Genomic DNA, 25,615 nt, shown 5'->3' with positions numbered 1-25,615 from the left:
TTACCCGTTTACTTATTAGTAGCGCTCCCCTGTATATCCATACATTTTTTCCTATTTTACTGTCTCAACAGGTAGGCACTCCTTTCCTCCTGTCATCCCCTTCATCCGCTAGTGAATGTTACGATCCAGGCGTATGGGGACCCACTGGGCCGCTCCGCCATAGCGGAGAGGCAGCTGACCAACTCACAGTCTACACACAAAGTCTATGGTAGGAGTGTAGCAAACGGGTACCTGGGATATTCCGGATGGCGGCAAGAGCTCTGGCACAGATGGGGCTGAAGGTGGTGGGTTGCGCCAGATGTGGCGGATGGTATCCAGAAGGACAGACGAACACCAACATGGAGAATTCCAGCAGGCAAGGTACAGCTCAGGTACTGCACAGGATCGGAACAAGGCACAGCACGGGATACAGGATATAGGAGGCAGGACAAGGGAACACTGGGAGCAGGAAAACACTAAGGGACCGTTTGAAATACAGATATGGGAAAACTACAACAACGCTCAGGCAGGGAATGGAAAGGCAGATCCCTTCTTATAGTCCAAGATGGGCAGGGGTTGATTAGGGAACTTTAAACATGTACGCGCGCTGGGCTTCTAAGGCCGGGACCGTGCGCGTGTGCACCTTATCAGTAGGAGCAGCGCCAGCCGGCCGCGAGTGCTGGTGTCTCCTAGGAGAGAGACACCCACAGGAGGACAACGGACTGTGATTTCGGGCGTCGCTAGGTAAGGAACGGTGGCGGTCCGTGACAGTGACTCAGAAGCACCCCCAAAAAATATGTCCCGGGATTGAAAGGAAAGCAGCCCCTGACCCCTGATTTTAATAACCCTTTTGTCCCCCAGAACCCTGAGCTCCCAGTGAATAGAGTTCGACACGACAGGACTCATAGAGCTGGACTTTTTATAGTTCTTTTATTTTGATTATTTTTTTGCTGTAAAGGTTGGCCTGGACTAATTTATACGCCCAACATTTAATATCCCAAAACCCCAGTTCAATTTATGCTAAACCCCACAGGTGTACCTCCGTAGATGAAGCGGAGATGGTAAAATTTTGGGGCCTTGTATTGAACATGGGGCTATTGAAGAAGCCATGCATTAGGTCCTGCTGGAGCATAGATATATTCTACCACACCCCGATGTACCACATGGCCATGTCCAGTACACGCTTCGAAGCAATCTTGAGGTTCCTTCATTATAATGATAATGTGCTTGCTTTAAAAATTTTGGGGGTACTTTTTCCCCTATATTTCTTGAGAAAATGAAAAATATTGAGCTAAAACTAGATATGATCGGAAAAAAAATATTTTTCCTTTTGACGGCCCAATTCTAATAAATTTGCTGAAATCCCTGTGGGTTCAAAATTATCACTACACCCGTAGATTAATTCTCTGAGGGCTTGTAGTTTCCTAAATGGGGTCACCTTTTGGGTGGTTTCAACTGTACTGGTACCCCAGGGGCTTTGCAAATGTGACATGGTGTCAGAAAACCATTCCAGCAAAATCTGCGCTCAAAAATCAAAATGAAGCTCCTTCCCTTTTGAGCCCTGTCGTGTGTCCAAACAGCAGTTTTAGACCATATATCGGGTATTGCCATACTCGGCAGAAATTGTGTAACACATTATGGGGTGCTATTATTTCCCTATAGTCTTTGTGACAACGAAAAATTTTGGAGCTAAAACGACATATTAATGGAAATTTTTTTTTTCTAATTTCATGGCCCAATTCTCTTATATTCTATAAAAGAAATGTGTGGTCAAAATGCTCACTACACCCCTAGATCAATTCATTGAGGGGTCTAGTTGTCAGGGGTGACTTTTTCGAGGTGTTTCTTATGTTTTGACACAACAAGCCCTATTCAAACATGAAGTGCCTGGACAATATGCTAAAAAAATGTAGGCCCCAAATTCCACAAGGTGCTCTTTCATTTCTGAAGCCCATGCTTGAGTCAAGTAGCACATTAGGAACACATATGGGATATTTATTAAAACTGCAGGATCTGGGTAATAAATATTGAGTTGTTTTTCTCTGGTAAAGGGGTTGTCCACTACTGGACAACTGATGACCTATCCGCCAGTACATGATCTGTGGGGGTCCGACACCCGGACCGTTAAGCCACTCCGGCTGCCTCTGTGCACCGGACGTACATGCCGGAAGCAGTTGGCTCTGACCATGGAATAGCGGCCGAGCTATTCAAGTGCTTCCGGCTCCGTACATCGCATAATGGGCAATAACATCCGGTGCACGCAGGCCACCGGAGCGGCTGATCGGTGCGGGGTCTGGGTGTCGGACCCACACCGATGATATACTAATGACTTATCCGGTACATAGGTCATTAGTTGTCCGGTAGTGAACAACTCCTTTAACTCCTGCTGTGTTACTGAATTAAATGGGTTCAAATTGAATAGCTGCACAACAAAAGGAAATTTTAACATTTTCCCCTCACTTTGCGTTCATTCCTGTAAAACACCTCGAGGGTTAACAAACTTCCTAAATGCTGTTTTGAATACTTTAAAGGGTGCAGTTTTTACAGTAGGTGTCATTTATGAGGATTTTCTAATATATATAGGCTCATCAAAGCAACTTCAAAAATGAATTGGCGCCCTTAAAAATATGTCGTGCAACATTTGTTGAAAATTTTAAATCCTGCTATTAACCCGTTAGTGACCGCCCCATAGTGTTTTTACGGCGGCCACTAACGGGCTTTATTCCAATGCAATAACCTTTTTACGGCGCTGCATCGGAATAAATAAACAGAGCAGGGAACCGTTATATCTCCCAGCTCTCAGCTGCCAGAAGTAGCTGAGGGCTGGGGGCATCCCTGCTCTAACGGGTGAGATCGATATTAGTATTGATCTCACCCGTTTAACCCCTCAGATGCGGCGCTCAATAGCGAACGCCGCATCTGAGTGGTTTTGGAGAGAGGGAGGGAGCTCCCTCTCATACCACTGACACCCGGGGATAAGATCGCCGAGTGTCTGTGTCTCCGATGGCAGCCGGGGGCCTAATAAAGGCCCCCAGGTCTGCCTGTAGTGAATGCCTGCTAGGTCATGCCTCTGGCATGACCTAGCAGATGCCTGTCCGTTTTACACGGACAGGCATAATACTCTGCAATACCGAAGTATTGCAGTGTATTATAAATGCGATCGGATAATCGCATAGTGAAGTCCCCTAGTGAGACTAGTAAAACAGTTTTAAAAAAAAGTTTAATAAAAAGTGAAAAAAAACCTGAAAAACCCACTTTTCCCCCTTACAAACTGCTTTATTATTAACAAACAAAATAAAGTAAAAAAGTTACAGATATTTGGTATCGCCGCGTCCATAACGACCCCAACTATAAACTTATTACATCATTTAACCCGCACGGTGAATGTCGTAAAAAATAAAATAAAAAACCATGCAAAAATTGCTGTTTTCTTAAAAGAAATGTGATAAAAAGTGATCAAAAAGTCGCATCTACACGAAATTGATACCAATAAAAACTACAAGTCGTTCCGCAAAATAAAAAGCCCTCATACAACTGCATCGGCGAAAATAAAAAAAAGTTATGGCTCCTCAAATATGGAGACACAAAAACAAATACTTTTGAAAAAAAAGTGTTTTCACTGTGTAATAGTAAAACATACAAAAACTATACAAATTTGGTATCGTTGCAATCGCAACAACCCACTAAATAAAAGACGTAAAAGACGTAAGTTTAGGACGCAAAAAAGTGTGGTGAAATTGTAGGTTTTTTTCTATTCCCCCCAAAAAAAAGTTTATAAAAGTTAATCAATAAATTCTATGTACCCCAAAATTGTGCTATTAAAAATTACAACTTGTCCCGCAAAAAACAAGGAATAAAAGGAAAAAAAAGCACCCCAACGTTTGTAAAGCAATTTCTCCTGATTACAGCAATACCTCATATGTGGTAATAAACTGCTGTTTGGACCCACAGCAGGGCTCAGAATAGAAGGAGCGTCGTTTGGATTTTGGGGCGTGGATTTTGCTGGAATAGTTTTCAGTGCCATGTTGCCTTTGCAATGCACTGCAGGAATCAAAACAGTTGAAACCCCCCCAAAAGTGACCACATTTTGGAAACTACACCCCTCACGGAATCTTAGGGATACAAAAGAAAGAATTGGGGATAGGGGTACAATATGTTCCTCTCATGTCGGATCACACAAAGTATCATAACAGCAGTATAGTGCAGTCACTCAAACATAACCTAGTCGTGTGAATATCATATACTCACATTGGAGATTGAGAGAGATAAATATGAATACACACCTATTGGCATACATTTCACATGACCTGCAGCTACACTATCGGTAGGTGAACAACCGGTCCAGAGAAGAAAGGAACGGACAGAAGAAAGAAACAAAAAGGAAAGAAATGGAGAACAAAAGGGGGAGGGGGACTCACCTCCCCCTCCTTTCCCTCCCCACAGTCCACCAAACTAGCAAGATCCTAAGCATCCTCAGATCTACTTCCAGCAGACGCACCCAGAAGCCCCTGACAGCTGAAGTCAGATTTGCAGAAAGAGAACCAGTAGAATCAGGTTTTCTGAAGTTGAACTGCCCAGTCCGGCGAGGAATGAAGCAATTCCTCCATCCTCTGAATTTCATGAACACGCTCGAGCCATTGTAGAATAGATGGGGATTTAGAGGATCTCCAACAAGCTGGGATACATGCCTTTGCAGCATTCAACAGGTGTCTCAGCAACAACTTCCTATACTTCTCTATTGATATGTTATGGTGATGTAGAATGATCTATGCCGGGTCATCCCGCAAGGACCACCCTGTGATCTCGAGTATGATATCTTAAATCTCAGACCTAAAACTTCTAAGTCTATCACAGCTCCAAAACATATGCTGAAGAGTCCTTTCTTCCCTGCCACACCTCCAACAAAGGGGGGATACATCAGGGAACATTTCATGCAGAACATGTGGGACTCTGTACCACCAGGATAGTATTTTAAAGTTAGTTTCTTGATACGCATTACTGATGCTTTATGAGATAGGATCATTATCTTTTCTTTTTGTTCTCCAATTAGTGAAATCTGAAGGTCTCTTTCCCGTTTTGCAACACATGGAGGTGAAAAGTCCCCAGCAGGTGTGAGCAGTAAACTATAAATATTTGATAATGTACGCTTCGCGTGTCCTTTTTGAGAACACAATGATTCAAAAGGGGTTAATGTGCGAGTATAGGTAGTGGGCACAGGAAGACAAGATAAGTAATGTGTCAGTTGTAGGGTCTGCCACTGGGAAACCGCGGGTAGATCTACAGGCATTGAGAGCTCCACCCCGTGTAACCATGTGTTATTCCTATAGAAATGACTCACCCTGAAATGTCCTTCACTTAACCAAATCTTAACCCCTTCCCGACATCCGCCGTATATATACGGAAGGGCTTCCCGCAAAGCGCAGTACCATTACGTCGTGGTAATAGTGCGGGCTCAGGAGGTACACCTAGATCCACTTCTCTTCACAACTCTCAGCTTCTGGCAGTGCAGACACACAGCGTGTTCTCGAGAGATCACGCTGTGACGTCACTCACTTCCTGCCCCAGGTCCTGTATCGTGTCGGACGAGCGAGGACACATCGGCACCAGAGGCTACATTTGATTCTGCAGCAGCATCGGCATTTACAGGTAAGTCGATGTAGCTACTTACCTGCAAACGCTGATGCTGCTGCAGAATCAACTGTAGCCTCTGGTGCCGATGAGTCCTCGCTCGTCCGACACGATGCAGGACCTGGGGCAGGAAGTGAGTGACGTCACAGCGTGATCTCTCGAGAACACGCTGTGTGTCTGCACTGCCAGAAGCTGGGCGTTGTGAAGAGAAGTGGATGATACTTCTATACACAACGCCCAGCTAGTAAAAGAAGTAAAAACGCCCCGATGTAACGAACACAATACACGCCCAGTTGTACTTTTACTTTAAACACGCCCAGTTGTACTTTAGAAAGCCTCATTTACATAAATATAAAAATGGTCATAACTTGGCCAAAAATGCTCGTTTTAAAAAAAAAACAAAACGTTACTGTTGCCGATCTGCTGCAATAGGAGATAGGGGTTGCAAAATCTGGTGACAGAGCCTCTTTAAGTTCTAAGCTACGATTGTTAAGTCTGTATAGACTAACCATTCGGAACGATCTCCAACAAGGGACCGCTTCGATTTGTCCATTGTAGTCTGCCCGGAGACCAAATTAAAAAATTTTGTTTCTTTGAGAAGAAGACTAGGGAACCTGACAGTCCAATGTATCACAGGACTTTGATAAAAAGTGAGCAGCAGTTGACACATTTAGTTTTTAACGTAAAGGATAAATTAAGGCAACACCTTTTCTTCTAGTATTGTCTTGATGAGAACAGGATCTGCCCGCCCTTTTATAGTCTTCTGGCCTAAACCAATAAGTTTGTGCATAACTTTAAGGTTTCCTTGTTGTATGGCAGACGGACTGCAAAGTTAACTGCCGCTGCGGTGTAGCGCCGCGCGGCGGTTAACTTTTAAAGCTCAGACGTAACTGCACATCAAGGTGCGTGAAGTTACTGCACACCTTGACGTGCAGTTACGTTAAGGTTCGGGAAGGGGTTAAGATTAAAAAAAGTTAAATGATATGTACACTTTAGCTCTTTACTCTTCTAGACAACTGCAGATACCAGATTAAGACTATATTCACACCTGCATCGGTGTGTTCCGTTGTTCTGCTCCGTCAGAACAATGGTTCCATTGCACAATAGACACCCCGGCGGCCGACGGAAACCATTGACTTTAATGGGTGTCTGTGATTTTACCGGAAATAATAGCACAGAATGCTGCGCTATTTCTCCCTGCCGGATCTGTGACGTAGGTCCCTAACGTAAGAATACAATGTACCATGAGCATCCTGTGGAAATACACGTCAAAGCAAACGTAACAAATTTTTGCACATTTGGTTGGATTTTAAATGGTTTCTGTGACTTTACAAGGTGCAGACAAGTACTTGACACTTTAGAATTACAAAAAGGTTGACAATATGTATTATGGACAACACCGTAAAATAGTCGATACATCACATGAAACAACAAACTAAATAACTTTATATCTTGTTAGAAAATAAATATTTTTATTTCATGTACATATAAGACATGTTACACCTTATATTTTGTTACTTAGCTTGCCAAATGAAAAAATGTTGTTTCTTTGAGAAGAAGACTGGGGAACCTGACAGTCCAATGCATAACAGGACTTTGATAAAAAGTGAGCAGCAGTTGACACATTTAGTTTTTAACGTAAAGGATAAATTAAGGCAACACCTTTTCTTCTAGTATTGTCTTGACGAGAACAGGATCTGCCCGCCCTTTCGTAGTCTTCTGGACTAAGCCAATAAGTTTGTGCATAACTTTAAGGTTTCCTTGTTGAATGGCAGAAACCTATTAAAGATGTAAAAAAGTATTATCATGTGAATAGATGCTTCAAAACAAGCGCTTACATTTTTATAGCAGTATATACTACAGTATAAACTCCAAAGAAATTTCGGGTGCCTGTCTACCAGAGACTGCTGGGCACTGAGCGGAGGTGACAGCAGTGTTTTTCCACCACTTCTGCCTTCTCTGATTTCATATACACAGCGCTCAATGAACATTGTGGATAGAATTGAGACAGCACCTCTGCCACTGTATTGATTGGCCCCAGTAGAAATAACTAATAAATTACCAACCACAGGAAAAGGAACATATTTACTTTTTAAAACTCACAGAAAAAAAGAGAGGGCATACTTACGGATACAAGGGCAGGCTCAATCACCAGCTCCCAGAAGGATGCAGACAAGCACAGTGCTACATGGAGGAAGGTTACACAGGTGATTGAGCCTGCCCTTGTATCAGTAAGTATGGCCTCTCTTTTCTTGTGTGATTTTTTAAAGTAAATATGTCCCTTTTTCTGTGGCTTATAATTTATTAGTTATTTCTACTGGGACCAATCAATCAAATTGTCATTTATTTGTTTGAGCATAGCCACTCGCAAGATAATGTGGATCCTTGACACGGGTTTGCGAGCTTGCGTATTTTGGCCAAAATATCAACTAAGACCTCATGTTTATCATGTACACTTTTTCAGGCTGCAACCAGGCTTTTTAATGCTGAGGGATAGTGGGGTGTCAGTACTTAGTGGGGTGCACCTAGATAATGCTGGGCAGCCTTCCCAATCTAAGTATGGGCATGATTAATAGGCTTCAAGGTTTTACATGGCCAAGTTTTCACAATATTTCTTGTATGGGCCATTCATATATTTATATAAGTTAATCATGTACCCTGTAACAGCCGCTCACCTCCTGACGGCCGCGACGGCAGACCCCTGTGTTCTGGCCAGCGTCTCCCTCCTCGGAGACGCCAGCACATGCGGCCGTTCTGTCTTGAAGTGTCCTATAGGGTACGCGTGCTCGTTCCCTGCCTTAAAGGGCCAGAGCGCGCACATGCAAACTATTTCCTATCATTCTCAAATCACCCAGGTCTATAAAAAGGGCTCTGCCCTTCCTCTCCTTGCCTGAGCATTGATGTTGTATTCCCATGTTAGTCTTAGCAAATGATCCCTTAGTGTTATCCTGTTCCCAGTGTTCCCGTATACTGCTTCCTGTATCCTGTGCTGTGTTTGTTCCTGTGCCTTATCTAGTTTTTGGAGTCGTGTTGTGTCATCTGCCACATCTACTGTAATACACCACTTCTGGTGTTATCTGCCACACCTGCTGTAATACACCACGTCTGGTGTCATCCGCCACGTCTGGCGTCATCTGCCACATCAAGTTCCATTCGTGCCAAAGCCTCTGCTACTGTCTAGTCTCCTACAGGTACTTTTGTACTAGGACTTTGCATAGACTTTATAGATTGTTGTTTGGCCGGCTGCTACTCCACTACGGCGGTGCGGCCTAGTGGGTCCACATACCCACAGATCGTGACACCCCCCCTTAGTCGTCTCTAAATAGGTTTAATTCCTTTAATCTTTCCTCATAACTTAGATTCTCCATGCCCCTTATTAGTTTAGTTGCTCTTCTTTGTATTTTTTCCAACTCCAGGGCATCCTTTCTATAAACTGGAGTAGAAAGTAGAAATAACTGAATTCAGCCCAGCACAAGAAGTAACAATTGTCACTGAAAAAGGCAGATTTCCCCTATAACTGGGGCTGCAGTGATGCCCCATTTACAGTGGGAAACCATACTCTTAAAAAAAAAAAATAATTAAGTCCCCAATGGTCTTTTCAGAAATTTTGGTGGGTAGACGATGGAGGATAAAAACAAACAAAAAGGAAAGGTATAAATAAATACAAACAAACCACAAAATATATGTTTCCCCAAAACCAGTTGTTGCCATGGCACTAGCCCTATTAGACCCAATTACCCTAAATCGGACATGTAATACATCGAAATTAACATTAGATGTTGGCGAATATCTAAGTCTATTTTTGGGTTATGCGATATGATTACCATTCAAAATTGGTAGAATTTTATAAAGTATAATAATTACACCAACCGTATTACTTCTACAAACTTAATGATTAAAAAAAAAAAAGCTACAGCTGTTAAACTAAGACTTTGTTCACACGTCACGTTCGGCATAAATGCTGGGAAATGCTCAAAACATATACAACAAACTATACTGGAAAGTGTAATTGACTACACCTTTCAATGCAAGGGAACCCTCCCAAATACAATTGTATACGTCTAAGTCAATTGTTCTGTGTATATGAAGTGCCATGCGGGCGCAGCGTATACAGAGCCTAACATACACTAAAAACATCTAGTGGTTGGTCCTTCGGAGACCGGAATACCCTGGACAGAAGGTTTTATTCGGTAGAAAAGCACATCACGGTCACTGAATTCTGCATATTCAATGCAGAATCTAGTATAAATGAGAAAACAAGTAAGCTACTGAAACATATGGCACATTGGTAACTGCATTACCTCTTCTTTATGTCCATCTACAATCTTCTGGCATATATCTTCAAGCTGTACCCTGTCAAAGATGAGTCCTAGATTCTTCTCTTTAATAATTTGTGCCGGGGTCTTTTCTTCTCCCTTGCAGAGTTCCTGGAACACCTAGAATTTACCAGAGGAAATAGGCTTCAAATTAGTCCGGAACTCCCTGGCGAATGCTTATTTTCTTTAAAGTGAGATCACAGATTTTCCACTTTGCAGCATTTCTAATGCATGACCTAGCAATTGCCTTTATACCAATGAGACCACTGAAGGTGAATGATAACCTAATTACAGATCAAATTAAATAAACATTGTTAATTTCTTTTCAGCAACAAGACAGAGTTGACATGAACTAGATAGAGTAATACAACAGAGAGTAGTGGAAACAATCTCTACCACTTTAGCTGTACAGCGACATTCTGTACTTCCTCTACAATGGCCATTTTTTATAACACAGAATGAATATGTAATTTAGAAATTCCAAAGATAAACATATAGAAGATATCACATTATATTGCCTTCCTCATATCAATTGTCAGTTTAATGGTAAGACCTTATTAAACTTCTACATTTACTGTGATGACTGTATTCTGGCAATGGGGCATGTTTTATAAAACATGTAAATTAGTAAATGCACTATTTTTCAGAGATTAACATATTAGTAAAAAACAAAAATCCCCCCCTGGATAACCCCTTTAATTACTATTTTTGGAAGTTTCAGTTAAAGGTTTATGGATACTTGTCTGGGAATGACTCACGTTGTCTTTATGTGTTTATTGCAGGTAGCTTAATATTTCCACTCCACAGTATGATCCTGGTATGACTGAATAGTCCCGTACGTAGCTTCAGTTCTCTGTTATCTTGTTCCGCTCAGTGTACTGTATCTTATTGATAGCTTCTTCAAAGCCTCTTTGGAAAAATCTGCCCGAGGATCCAGTTTCTTTAGCTTCTACTCTACTCTGTAGAATTTTTATGGGAGATCTTACTGCACCACGTCTGTGCTTCAACAGTTTAATCCTTCCAGCTATTCTCCTGGGTGTAATAAGCCTGGTTCTGAGATAGTTAGAAAAATATCTTTACTGAACTACACATATTACCTAAAGCACCCCCATTCCCACAACTTTGTTTATGGTCTTCGTACCCAGTTGGCACGAGGACTTCAATGTGTGTCGGTTGCTAAAAGAAACTGGGATGCAGAAGGTTGAAGGAGCAGGTGTCTGCCAGTGGCAACAAAGGGTCTCGTGATGTACTAGCAGGATAACAACCATACTGACAGGTACAGTGCAAAAGGAAAAACAGACAACTATAGAATTTACATAAAATACGAAATCTTGCAAACAGCGTATGTATATGACAAAGTTTCACACCATTTTTCATATTCTGAACTTCTTTAATCATGAATTGACATAGAAAAGTAGATTAATAAAATAATCATGCATCAAAAAGACGTACACAGCCAAAGAAGAACACAGTAATAAAACTTGTATCACAGAGAATCTAGTAGTCTCTTTGCTAGTAAAGTAACATTGGCAATAAAAAAGTCCCCTTCCCCTCTAGAGTTTCTGTACAAAAGCAGCCCTGGGTCACAAAGTGTTTTTAACGTGAGTACATATCCCAGTGGGGAAAGGAGGGTATAGGAATTCTTTAACTTTCTGCCGCATCATTGGGCTCCAACCCCACTTTTCCTACCAGAAAAAGGTAAAGTTGTGTTAAAAATAAACCTGCCCTTAAGAATCAATGAGCAAAAACCCCAAAATTCCATGTTTTTCCAGTCTTGTCCGACGTGACAGTCACTTTAAATATGATGTCAGAGCCTACAAGCTATGTAGACATCACAGTCAAAGAGAAGTAAATAGCTGGATAGGTGTCACAAACAAATACATGGTAAACAGTGAGGTCCCTGTTCTTCCCAAACCTCTGTCCCTACCTACTTGTACGACCTGACCTAAACGACGGCGCACAACTGGGCAGCGTACCCTATACTAGTACAAGCGAAACTGACAAACGGATAAGACAGTGACAGTACGAAATAACAAAGGGTCACCTGGGAAGTACACGGAGGGAGAGGCAGGGCAATTGCGCCATGGACAAGTCTGGGCGCAAAAGGCGGAGTCAGACAGGCAGGGTCAAACCGGGAGAGAGCGGAAAAACAAAAGTCAGAAGGCAAAGAAAAGTCAGGAGTCCAGCCGGAGTCAGGGGTCACAAAGGAGTCAAAATGCAAGTCGCTCAGGGGAGTCTGAAACAAGGGAAAGCACCAGGCTAGATAACTCTAATTACAGGCAAAGTAAGGAGAGGGCGGGAGCGCAGGAACATCAGCCAGGCTTTAATTGGCCTGACGTTCCTGAGCTCCTATTTGCTGCAGACTGCCTCAGTCTGCCAGGCCGGGCGACGCCCGAGCGAGTGACTCTCGACGTCCTGGATACCGAGGGAGCCGCAGGAAGGGAGTACGTAACAGTACCCCCCCTTTTACGAGGGGCCACTGGACCCTCCACCCCCGAACCAGGTTTATTCGCAAATTTTTTATGAAAGTTTTTTATAAGGGTCCGTGCGTGGATATCTCGGACTGGGACCCAAGTCCTCTCCTCAGGACCATATCCTTTCCAATGGACCAGGTACTGGATGGACCCCTGATCCTTTCAACTATCCAGCAACCTGGCCACCTCGTACTCCTGTCCCTCAGGTGTTAATACTGGGACGGGAGGTTTCCCTATGGGAAGGATGGGGGGAACAAATCTCTTCAGAAGGGAGGAATGAAACACATCATGCATGCGGAAGGAGGGGGGCAATTTTAAGCAGAAGGAGACCGTGTTGATCCTCTCCTTGACCTCATACGGACCGATGTACCTGAGGGCAAACTTTCTGGAGGGTACCCTCAGGCGGAGGTTCTTGAAAGATAACCAAACCCGATCTCCGACCAAGAAATCAGGATTGGCAGAACGCCTTTTATTGGCTTGAAGCCGCTGACAGTCCTGGGCTGCCCTGAGATTGCTCTGGACCTGGTCCCAGATGACCCTTAAGTTCCCAGTGAAAAGCTCCACTTCAGGGTTATCTGATACACATGGGGAAAATGAAAAAAACAAAAAACGGGGATTAAAACCATAATTAGCAAAGGATGGAGAAACTCCTGACGATGTGCTGATGTGATTATTGAGGGCAAATTCCGAAAGCGCCAAAAACCTGAACCATTTATCCTGAGCGTCTGCCACGAAGCATCTGAGATACTGTTCCAGAGACTGATTGGTCCTCTCAGTCTGGCCATTAGTTTCTGGATGGAAGGCCGATGAAAAGGACAAGTCTAGTCCTAACTGCTTGCAGAACGCCCACCAAAACAACGACCCCCCTGTCAGAGACGATGTTAACAGGTACCCTGTGCAAACATAATATATGTTTAATAAAGAGGTTAACTAGCTCTTTAGCATTGGGCAATTTCTTCAGGGGAATGAAGTGGGCCATTTTACTAAACTGGTCTACCACTACCCAGATCACCGACCTGCCCTGGGATGAAGGGAGATCGGTGATGAAATCCATGGCTAGATGGGTCCAGGGTCCTTGGGGCACCGGCAAAGGACACAACAAGCATGCAGGTCGGGATCTGGGAGTTTTAGACCGGGCGCAGGTCCCACGTAGACTCGTACATCCTGTAGCAGCCCTGGCCACCAGAAACCACGGGTGACAAGGTCCCTGGTACCAGAGATGCCTGGGTGACCTGACAGGACTGAGTCATGACACTCCTGGAGGAGCCTCAGCCGGAGGTGTAAGAGTACAAACAGTTTGCCCTCAGGAAGGGCTTCAGGGGCAGAGTCCTGGCTGGCCGTGAACCTCTGTGGTCAGGTCAGAGTCTACGGTTGCCACTACTGCACCAGGAAGCAATACTCCTTCGGGTTTGGTCTCAGGCGGAGGAGTGGCCAGAAAACTATGGGACAGAGCATCCGCTTTAATATTCTCTGAACCAGGCCTGTAGGTAACAACTAAATTGAACCTGGTAAAAAATAGAGGCCATCTAGCCTGTCTAGGGTTGAGTCTCCTGGCTGATTCTTAAAAGACCAAATTTTTATGGTCAGTGAGGACCGTGACCCGATGTTTTGCCCCTTCGAGAAAATGGCGCCATTCCTCCAAAACCCATTTGATGACCAGCAGTGCCCGATTACCCACATCGGAAGTTTGCTCAGTGGGAGAGAACTTACGGGAAAAGGAGGCACAGGGTCGGAGGTAAGTGTGAGAAGTGGGACCCTGAGACAATACTGCTCCCACACCCACCTCGGAAGCATCCACCTCCACAATAAAGGGTTGAGTTTGATCCAGTTGGATTAGTACCGGGGCGGAGGAAAAGCACCCTTTAAAAAGCTCGTAGGCTCGAACCACCTCCAGAGACCAGTGGAGGAGATCCGCACCTTTACGGGTGAGGTCGGTAAGGTGTTTGGCGATTAATGAAAATTTTTAGATAAAACGTCTGTAGTAATTTGCGAACCCTAAAAACCTTTGGAGGGCTTTCAGGGAAGCATGCCGGTCCCATTCATATACCGCCTGGACCTTGGCAGGAGCTATGCGGAATTCCTCAGGGGTAAGGATGTGTCCCAAGAAAGGCATCTCTTGAGTACCAAAAATAAAGTTTTCAAATTTAGCGAACAATTTATTCTCCCTGAGAATGTGAAAGACAGTCCTGACATGTTTGACGTGCAAGTCCCAGTCTTTGGAAAACACCAAAATGTCATTCAAGTATACCACCAAGAAGAACCGAAGATAGTGTCTAAAAATATAATTTACGAAAGTCTGGAACACAGCTGGCGCATTACATAGACCGAAGGGCATCACCAGGTACTCAAAGTGCCCTTCGGGGGTGTTAAAGGCAGTCTTCCACTCATCCCCCTTACGAACTCTAATCAGGTTATAGGCCCCCCGCAGGTCAAACTTAGAGAACCATTGGGCCCCCTGAACCTGATTAAAGAGATCGGGGATGAGTGTAAGTGGGTGTTGGTTCTTTATGGTAATATTGTTAAGCTGACGGTAGTCGATACAGGGTCGGAGCCCCCCGTCTTTCTTCCCCACAAAGAAGAAACAAGCACCTACAGGTGATGAGGAGGGGAGGATGTACCCCTTGGCCAGGCTCTCCTTGATATACTCCCTCATTGCTTCACGCTCAGGGCAAGATAGATTAAAGATTCTACCTTTGGGGAGCTTGGCTCCAGGTACCAGGCCGATTGCGGAATCGTGTACTCGATGAGGAGGTAACTTTTCAGAGGCTTTTTTACAAAAGACATCACTGAAGTCCTGAATAAATTCAGGAAGAGTCTTCCCCTCCTCAACGAGACTGACCCTTAAGGTGGATATACAAGATGACAAACACTTCTTACCCCAAGTAACAAGTTCCCCCGTCACCCAATCAAAGATGGGGTTATGCTTGCGCAACCAGGGGAGACCTAATAAAATCTCGGTGGGTAGCCCCTTAAGGACAAAAATAGTACATTCCTCAAAGTGAATTGAACCAGACTTTAAACAAAACACAGGGGTAGACTGGAAAACGTGCCAGCAAGCTAACGGGGAGGAGTGTACCCCTACCAGGGGAATAGGAACAGACAAATCAATAAGGGGTAAACCAATCGACAAAGCAAAACTGTGGGAAATAAAATTGGCAACGGACCCCGAGTCCACAAACGCAGAAACTATCCCAGTCTTGCCCAAAAATGACACCTGGGCTGGCAACTTATTAAAACGAACGGGAAATACCTGTGTGCCTAAGTGACCTCCCCGATGACCACTTAGGCACGGAAGTTTTCCGGAGTCTTCTTTTTGCGTTTGGGACAGGCGCTGAGTAGATGGTCCGCGTCTCCACAGTAGAAGCATAAGGCATTTTTGTGGTGGAACTCCCTGCGAACTTTCGGATCTCCTGTGATCCCTATCTCCATCTGTTCCTCCTGGCAGTCAGGTGAAGAAGATGGCACTGGGACAGCTCGAGACCTAGGAGGAGCGACTGGAGTAGGAGGACTGGACGGTTCCTGCCGACGCTCCCGGATGCGTCGGTCGAGATGGACAGCGAGATTCATGAGGGGATCTAGGGAGTCGGCGGAGGGGGTTACCTACTAGCAGGTCTTTCAGGGCGTCAGTCAGTCCTAGCCTGAAATGGTACCTCAGGGCTGAGTCACCCCAGGTAGATTCCACTGACTACTTCATAAACTCAGAGCAGTACTCCTCTACCGGCCTCTTACCCTGAGGAAGTCCCCCAAACTGAGTTTCAGCATACGCTGTCCTGTCGGGTTCGTCATAGAGATGTCACAGGGCGGAAAAGAAAACGTCGACAGAGGAGCGTTGGGGACTAGTGGGAAATAAGGAAAATGCCCAATCCTGGGGGTCCCCTAGCAGACGGGATATGATGAGCCCCACACATTGAGACTCAGAGCCAGAAGAATGGGGCCATAACTGAAAATAAAGCATGCAGCTCTCACGAAAAGATGCAAAAAATGTTCCATCGCCAGAGAAACTATCGGGTAACTGGATTTGGGGTTCCAGCACAGGTACGAGAGGGTAGGCTGCCATGGGTAACACAGGGGCGGCCACCTGCGGGGCATGCTCCTGCTGGTAGACTCTCTGGGCCAGATCCTGCACCAATTGGATGAGCTCTGTTAACACTACCAAGGGGTCCATGGCAAATAAAGCCAGACAACAGGGAAGAGCAGGTAAAGGGCCTGTAATTCTGTCACAAACAAATACACGGTAAACAGTGAGGTCCCTGTTCTTCCCAAACCTCTGTCCCTACCTACTTGTACGACGGCGCACAACTGAGCGGCGTTCCCTATACTAGTACAAGTGAAACTGACAAACGTATAAGAGGCAGTACAAAATAACAAAGGGTCACCTGGGAAGTACACGGAGGGAGAGACAGGGAATGGCGCCACGGACAAGTCCAGGAGCAAAAGGCGGAGTCAGACAGGCAGGGTCAAACCGGGAGAGTGCGGAAAAACAAAAGTCAGAAGGCAAAGAAAAGTCAGGAGTCCACCCGGGGTCAGGGGTCACAAAGGAGTCAAAATGCAAGTCGCTCAGGGGAGTCTGAAACAAGGGAAAGCACCAGGCTAGATAACTCTAATTACAGGCAAAGTCCTACTACCCCAGGCTGAACTAAATAAGGAGAGGGCAAGAGCTCAGGAACATCAGCCAGGCTTTGATTGGCCTGACGCTCCAGAGCTCCTATTGGCTGCAGACTGCCTCAGTCTGCCATGCCGGGCGACGCCCGAGCGAGTGACTCTCGACGTCCTGAAGACGTAACAATAGGAAGGGAGTACGTAACAATAGGTGAATAAGCTGGATATAATTACATACCAATATGTGCTTAGGACAGACTTATTCTGAAATATATAAAAATTAATGATGCATATATACTCATCAGTCAGACAGAAACAAGTAAAGAGCAAAGAGGGACAGAGTGATTTAGGTCATAAGAATGGACAGTTCCTCCAAAAAAGGGTGATTTGTGAGGTAAGCTGCCCGCACTGTAACATTGACAGTATACATTTTTAAATTGTGGTGATACACATTTTTAAAAAAAAACAAAAAAAACAACATTTGTTGTATGTTGCAAAGCTTTAACAGAAGTAACTTGTATAATGGGTAAAATAAAGAAAATGGATGTGAGAGATATCCTCATGCATTATCATGTGCTTCATACCTGAAATTATGTAAACTAAGGCCCTGTTCACACTAGTGTCATGACTTATAATGGATCCATTGCAGCTATGCCATGGTTTTGTGAACAAAGCCTTAAACTCATAAAACACTGGTGTCTTTAAAGACTTTAACATGTTTTATAAATGCTATACACTACCTTTTACAGTTTGTAATACATTTTGTTTGGTTATTTATGAAGCACATTTATCATCCAGCCAATAATTTCTGACCTGTACAAGCACAGTAAAATTTGCCATGCATCAATGATCACAGCAATTAAACGTCAAAACTCTAGGAAAAGAAAGTTCTGCACAACAGACAAGCAAGACGGATTAAACATTAAGTAAAAATAGAATTCATCTCCAACTATTACATTGCATTAGGCCTCATACACACAGCAGAGCTCTTAAATCGGTTGTCCACCTTCTCACAACTGATGACCTATCCACCAGATAGGTCATCAGTATGTCATCGGTGCGGGTCCAATAAGCCTCTCCGGTGGCCTGCGGGCACCGGATGTTGTGGCACATAATGCTACGTATGGAGCCCGGAAACAGTTGGCTCCGTACATAGCATAGCGGCCGTGCTGCAGAACTGCTCCTATTCACTTGATAGGAGCAGAGCTGCAGTACTGCAGCTTGGCCGGTACTCTGTTGCCAGAGCTAACTGCTGCCGGATTGTACGTCCGATGCACAGAGGCACCGCACCAGCTGATCTGTGCGGGGCCCGGGTGTCGGACCCCCATATATCATGTACTGATGACCTATCCAGTGGATAGGTCATCAGTTGTCAAAAGCTGGAAAAGCCCTTTAGGGAGAAGGGTGTATAGGGGGATATAGAGTTAGAGGTCAGGGCCGTTTTATCCATAATGAAAAAAGTGCAGGCCCACTGCTGTATGAGTATTTTAAGCCTCTTCACTGCTCTGATAACTACAGGGGAGGTCTCTTTCCTCCACATGGAAGCACAGCCACAAAACGTATGTAGTGCTGGGCCCCCCACTCCACACTGTGAGACCTGCGTCTACACCCCCTCAGTCACAGATCAAGCTTGTACCCTGAAGCCATTAACTTCATAAGTTAGTGCATGTATGCATTTGGGGCTTAGGGACAGTGTGAGGGCATCTGGAACTTAGGCACTGTGTGAGGGCATCTGGAGCGGAGGCACTGTTTGATGGCATCTGGAGCGGATTCACTCCATGGGAGCATCTAGGGTCATAGCGGTGTGGGGGCATATGGAGCTGAGGTACTGTGTGAGAGCATCTGGAGCTGAGGCACTGTGTGAGGGCATCTGGAACTACGGTACTAGGTGGGAGCATCTGGAGATGTGTCACTCTATGAGAGCATCTTGAGTCGAAGCAGTGTGGGGGCATATGGAGCTGAGGTACTGTGTGAGGGCATCTGGAGCTGAGGTATTGTGTGAGGGCATCTGGAGTTACGGCACTATGTGACAGCATCTGGAACTGAGGCGGTGTGAGAGCTTCTGGAGGTGAGGCGGTGTGAGAGCATCTGGAGGTGAGGCAGTGGGAGAGCATCTGGAGCTGAGGCACAGTGTGGTGTCATCAGAGGCAGAAGATCTGTGCGTGTGTGTGTGTGCGGGGGGTATCTGTAGCTGGTAAGCACTGTTCTAGCGCCATTACCGCACACTACTATTTAGTCTAGATTCAAGCCGGATGCATTAGTGTCACCACACCCTTTGTTAAATTACTTGGCTCAGGAGACTCTCAATTCAATAAAGACTAGTAGCTGATCAAAATGGGAAACCAGTTCATAGCTATGTAGAAGTGGTTCAAAATCCTCTTCACTTTCAACTTCAGAAAGTCCAACCATAGGACTAATAGCTTGTCATTGTTGTCCTCTGTTGTCTGCTAGTTAAAGGGAACCTGTCACTGGATGTTAGGGCACTGAGACTCTATCATGGGGTTCAGCGTTCTGAACATGCCCCTCTCAATACTGTCTGTCCGTTTTAGCATTTCGTCTTAAAAGAAGGAATAATACGGCATTGTGCCAAGCCAAGGCCGGTACAACTAGGCTCATCTCAGGACTCTTCTCTCGTAATGTACATACAGCACACGCTGTATTATAACTTCTATTTACACAAAATGCTAAAACGGCCATTTGTGAGAGGTCATGTTTAGGACGCTAAATCCCAGCAGTATAATGACCATGCTCTCATGTGTAGACCTCAGGAAGTCTTTTTCTCCTGTGTGGCAAACTTCCTGTGAACTACTGGATTTCATCTTCACCTATAAAATCCCTCCTGGCAGCTCTGGGACACTTCCTCCCTCCCCGCCCAGATCTACCCTACTTGTTCCACAATAATACCATATTTAATAATAACACAGCCCTGCTATAATAAGGGAGCTCATGCGTCACTTTTTTTTACCCCAGGAAGAGTGGGTGGCGCTTCGGATTCACGCCACGCACAACTCATTTATTGAAATTTCCCGCAACTTTTTTAAGTAGGTCCAACCTGGTGTCATTTTTTAGCTTAAAGAGGCTCTGTCACCACATTATAAGTGCCCTATCTCCTACATAAGGAGATCGGCACTATAATGTAGGTGACAGCAGAGCTTTTTATTTAAAAAAACGATCTATTTTTACCACTTTATTAGCGATTTTAGATTTATGCTAATGAGTTGCTTAATGCCTAAGTGGGCGTATTTTTACTTTAGACGAAGTGGGCGTTGTACATGGGAGTGTATGACGCTGACCAATCAGCCTCATGCACTCCTCTCCATTCATTTAGGCAGCGCATAGGGATCCTGCTAGATCCTTATGTGCTGTCTTATACTAACACATTAACGATACTGAAGTGTTTAGACAGTGAATAGACATTCCACGGGATGTCTATTCACAATCTCTGCACTTCGTTACCCTGTCTGTGGTAGTTACAGCAGAGGAAGCGTGATCTCGCGAGATTACGCGGTAAATTACATGTTACAACGAGATCACGCTTCCTCTGCTGTAACTACCATAGAAACAGTAACGAAGTGCAGAGATTGTGAATAGACATCCCGTGAAATGTCTATTCACTGTCAAAACACTTCAGTTTTGTTAATGTGTAAGGCCTCATTCACACGGCAGGGTTTCCCGGCCGGGTGCCGGCCGTTCATAAATCGGCCGGCACCCGGCTGCATTAGGAATAATAGACCCCTAATGGGGCTATTCACACGACCGATTTTTTGACGGCCGGAAAATCCGGCCGTCAAAAAATAGGACATGCTCTATCTTTGCCCGGACACCCGGCTCCCATAGAAGTCTATGGGGCCGGGTATTACACGGCCATCACCGGAATGTGTTCCGAGTGATGGCCGGGTTTCCCGGCGCTTGCGCTCTATCTCCTCCTCCTCACAGCGCAGAGTGCATGTGAGGAGGAGGAGTTGATGCCATTCTGACGAATGGCATCGCTGTACACTGTGTTGCAGGGCCGGGGTGTACAGCAGGTGGAGGGAACGCTGCGCTGGCTCCCTTCCCCTGCTTGTTAAAAGCACCCTAGCTCGGCGACACCTTCGATGGCGCCGCTAGTAGTAGTAGCAGCAGCTGCTGCGGCTGCTACTACTGTAGCGACGCCACTATAGCAGAGCGGGGAGGTATCTCCCCGCTCTGCTATGTGCTAGCCGCACTTTAGCTCCTTGAAGGAGCGGAATCCCCGTGTTTTCGGGGATTCCGCTCCTGGACAGGGCGCTTGATGTCTCTGTCCATATCTGGGCAGTGACATCAGGGGAAACTCCTGAAGCGGAATCCCCGAACACATGGGGATTCCCCTTCAGGAGCTGCCGCTGATGTCACTGTCCGGATCTGCCCGGCCCGGCACGGATGCATAACTTTATGCAAACCGGCCGGGCAAAATGGCCGATTTTACCGGCCGACACTCGGGCTCGGGAACGACCCGGTCGTGTGAATCCCGCCTTAGTATAAGACAGCACATAAGGATCTAACAGGATCCCTATGCGCTGAGTAAATGAATGGAGAGGAGTGCATGAGGCTGATTGGTCAGCGTCATACCCTCCCCTGTACAACGCCCACTTGGTCTAAAGTAAAAATACGCCCACTTGGGCATTAAGCAACTCATTAGCATAAATCTAAAATCGCTAATAAAGTGGTAAAAATAGATCGTTTTTTTAAATAAAAAGCATTACTGTCACCTACATTATAGCGCCCATCTCCTTATGTAGGAGATAGGGCACTTATAATGTGGTGACAGAGCCTCTTTAAACTATGCTAGATTAGTCAACATGGCTTGCGTCCTGTTGATTAATCTGTGCTTACTGCACTGGAAGAGAGACTAACGTACCGATTGCACAGTGCGCCAGTATTAATAATTCTCTCCCTGTATGACTACAGAAAATAATACAATTGGAGATTTACTGACCAAAATGTGCCTAAATTGTGGAACAAAATGCTTAACAAATTTTAGTAAATGACATGCACCAAATTCATTGTGCATTTTATGCCTCTCTTAACAGGTTTGAAATGTGTGTAGAAATAAGTCTCTGAGATGCTTAGCAAGTTACATTAAATTTATAATGCAGTGTGTGCCATTTTCAGAAAAATTGTTGCAATTTGTACCATTTTCACAAACAGATAAATTCAGAAACTTTCTGACATTATTGATAAATCATACCCATTAGCTTAAAGAGGCTTTGTCACCACATTATAAGTGCCCTATCTCCTACATAAGGAGATCGGCGCTATAATGTAGGTGACAGTAATGCTTTTTATTTAGAAAAACGATCTATTTTAGACCAATTAGCGATTTTTAGCTTTATGCTAATGAGTTTCTTAATGCCCAAGTGGGCGTGTTTTTACTTTCGACCAAGTGGGCGTTGTACAGAGGAGTGTATGACGCTGACCAATCAGTGACCAGTCAGCGTCATACACTCATCTCCATTCATTTACACAGCAGCATCGCGTTCTTACTAGAACACGATGTGCAGCCACATACACAGACATTAATCAAGTGTCCTGATAATGAATATACATGACCTCCAGCCTGGACGTCATGTGTATTCAGAATCCTGACACTTCTGAATCTTTTCTGTGAGATTTCAGCAAGCCCCGCGTAATCTCGCGAGATTACGATGTAAACGAGATATCGTTTCCCTTGCTGGAAATCTCACAGAAAAGATTCAGAAGTGTCAGGATTCTGAATACACATGACGTCCAGGCTGGAGGTCATGTATATTCATTATCAGGACACTTGGTTAACATTAATGTCTGTGTATGTGGCAGCACATAGTGTTCTAGTAAGAACGCGATGCTGCTGTGTAAATGAATGGAGAGGAGTGCATGACGCTGATTGGTCAGCGTCATACACTCCTCTGTACAACGGCCACTTGGTATAAAGTAAAAATACGCCCACTTGGGCATTAAGCAACTCATTAGCATAAATCTAAAATCGCTAATAAAGTGGTAAAAATAGATCTTTTTTTTAAATAAAAAGCATTACTGTCACCTACATTATAGCGCCGATCTCCTTATATAGGAGATAGGGCACTTATAATGTGGTGACAGAGCCTCTTTAATCTAAAGAAGTGTGCACACTTGTGCTAATTGTAAAGTGATGCTTTTACATCTCTGTTCTATATTGGAGTTAAAAACGCACCTACTGGATATCTGGCTTCGAGTAATATGCGATGGATCCTGACTCCCAAGCAAAATGACCCAAACCAAAGATTGTGAAAAAATTGTATCAAACACTTTATTTAGGTGTTAAATGGCCACAGCTTTATTTAAAATTACATTATTATAACTTAAAAGGGGTTGTCTCATCAACACAACCCCAGTCCATATGCCCTATTAGTGCATATGGACGTCATTGAGGGGAGCGTCCCTCTCTATGTGCCAGAACAGAGCCAGTCTGTGAGAGCGGCTCCCGCTCCGGCACACCCAGCGCGTCTTTTCATTACATAGACAGCCATTCATCTGAACGGATGGCCTGTAATGCTACTTCTTCTCTGCAGCTTCCGCTGCAGGGAAGGTGTGTGGCTGGCCAATGCTTCCCCTGGCTAGAACAGTTGATTGCTGGGGGTAAGAGAAGCCGAGCCCATGATGATCAGCCAATATTTCAAAAGGGTTTTGTCTTCTTGACACTACCCCTTTAATTTAGAGCCTCAAATGAATGTCTTAAAATAAAAAAATAAAATCGGGTCAATAGCTATAAAAGAGACATTGAAAATGGAAGATCTCCGACTCACAGAGAGTCAGCCTCCAGCACTCAGGAGAGAAAAAAATCCTTTGCAGAGAAAACCTGTAGGGAACCATGATTTAAGGACTGCCCTTCCTCTGGGCTTAGAAGGCTAATCCCAACATGTAATTTAGCGCAGTTTTGATAGACTTTGCATATCTAACCATATTTATAGTGGAAGTGATACTGTAAAGGATCTGCCAGACACAGATTCTGTGTCAACGCCCATAGGTAATCAGTCTGCACCTGCTTCTTGTGATTCTTCTCTGCTGGTTTCCTGGCCCTGCTGCAGCTTCTTGAACTACTGACCCTCTGCTTGTTATTACCCTTGGCTTTACTGACCACTCTTCTGCTCTGCGTTTTGTACCTCGCTCATCTCCTGGTTTGACTCGGCTCGTTCACCTCGCTTGTTGCTCACGGGGTTCCCGTGGGCAACTTCCCCATTTCCCCGGCTTCTTTGTACCCTTGTCTGTTGTGCACCTATTGAGTGTAGGGACCGTCGCCCAGTTGTACGCCGTCGCCTAGGGCAGATCGTTGCAAGTAGGCAGGGACTGAGTGGCGGGTAGATTAGGGCTCACCTGTCTGTCTCCCTACCCCATATTTACATAATCACAAGCCCATATACCTAGTCCCTGACACTCTATGGACCCCCTTGAGACCCTGGCTCAGCAAATGCAGGGCCTCTCCCTACAGGTCCAGGCCCTGGCTCAGAGGGACAACCAGCCTGATGCTACCCTGATAGTGCCCCTCACCTCACCTCTTGAACCCCACCTCAAGTTGCCTGACCGGTTCTCAGGGGACCGGAAGACTTTTTTCTCCTTTCGGGAGAGTTGTAGGCTCTATTTTCGCTTAAAGCCCCACACCTCTGGTTCTGAGAGCCAGCGGGTGGGTATAATTATGCCCCGGCTCCAGGACGGGCCCCAAGAATGGGCCTTCTCCTTGGCTCCTGACGCCCCTGAACTTTCCTCCGTTGATCTTTTATTTTCTGCTCTCGGGCTCATTTATGACGAGACTGACAAGACTGCCTTTGCCGAGAGTCAGCTGGTGACCTTACGTCAGGGTGAGAGACCTGTTGAGGAGTATTGTTCTGACTTTAGGAAGTGGTGTGTAGCTTCTTGGTGGAACGACCCTGCCTTAAGGTGCCAGTTTAGATTGGGTCTGTCGAACGCCCTGAAAGACCTGCTAGTTAGCTATCCCTCTTCTGACTCCCTAGATCAGGTTATGGCTTTAGCGGTACGACTTGACCGACGTCTCAGGGAACGACGACTTGAACGTTTTTGTGTTTTCTCCTCTGACTCCCCAATGATGCCTCCCGAGGTTCCGTTGCTTCGTTCTTCCACGGAAGACTCGGAGGTACCTATGCAACTCGGGGCCTCCGTGTCCCCCCAACAACGTAGAGAGTTCCGCAGGAAGAATGGTCTCTGCTTCTACTGTGGGGATGACAAGCATCAAGTGAACAACTGTCCTAGGCGTAAGAATAAGCAGCCGGAAGAACTTCCGCGCCTAAGTGACCATCGGGGAGGTCACTTGGGCGCACAGGTATTTCCCATAAATATGAAACGTAATAAAATCTTGCTTCCCTTTCAGGTCTCTTTTGGTGGTAGGTCTGCTACCGGCAGTGCCTTCGTGGATTCAGGGTCTTCTGCTAATATTATGTCTGTGGAATTTGCTATGTCTCTAGCTATGCCATTGATTGATTTGCCTAGACCTGTCCCGGTAGTGGGTATCGACTCCACTCCTCTTGCTAATGGTTATTTTACACAGCATACCCCTGTTTTTGAACTCCTTGTTGGCTCCATGCATTCGGAGCAGTGCTCTGTACTGGTGAGGCAGGGATTATCGTCCGATTT

General features: G+C 45.2%; 1 protein-coding gene across 2 annotated transcripts in view; it reads right to left on the bottom strand.

The window, feature by feature from the left end:
* Window positions 1-7,059: 7,059 nt before the first annotated feature.
* Window positions 7,060-25,615, bottom strand: part of GATB (glutamyl-tRNA amidotransferase subunit B) — a 227,245-nt gene continuing 208,689 nt past the window's right edge. The window contains exons 12-13 of one of the 2 annotated variants that reach the window (XM_075849687.1): window positions 9,909-10,043; window positions 7,060-7,386 (exon numbers count right to left, since the gene is read on the bottom strand). In XM_075849687.1, the coding sequence (XP_075705802.1) occupies window positions 7,258-7,386; window positions 9,909-10,043 (264 nt within the window). In that variant the 3' untranslated portion in view covers window positions 7,060-7,257. Of the gene's footprint in view, window positions 7,387-9,908; window positions 10,044-10,681; window positions 10,977-25,615 lie in introns of those variants that run through there. The other variant, XR_012880567.1, reaches the window with a different exon arrangement.

Source organism: Rhinoderma darwinii, chromosome 1 (genome assembly GCF_050947455.1).
Source record: "Rhinoderma darwinii isolate aRhiDar2 chromosome 1, aRhiDar2.hap1, whole genome shotgun sequence".
Taxonomy (NCBI): Eukaryota; Metazoa; Chordata; class Amphibia; order Anura; family Rhinodermatidae; genus Rhinoderma; species Rhinoderma darwinii.
Note: the sequence above shows the minus strand (reverse complement) of the source record. Positions and strands in the feature narration are given on the sequence as shown.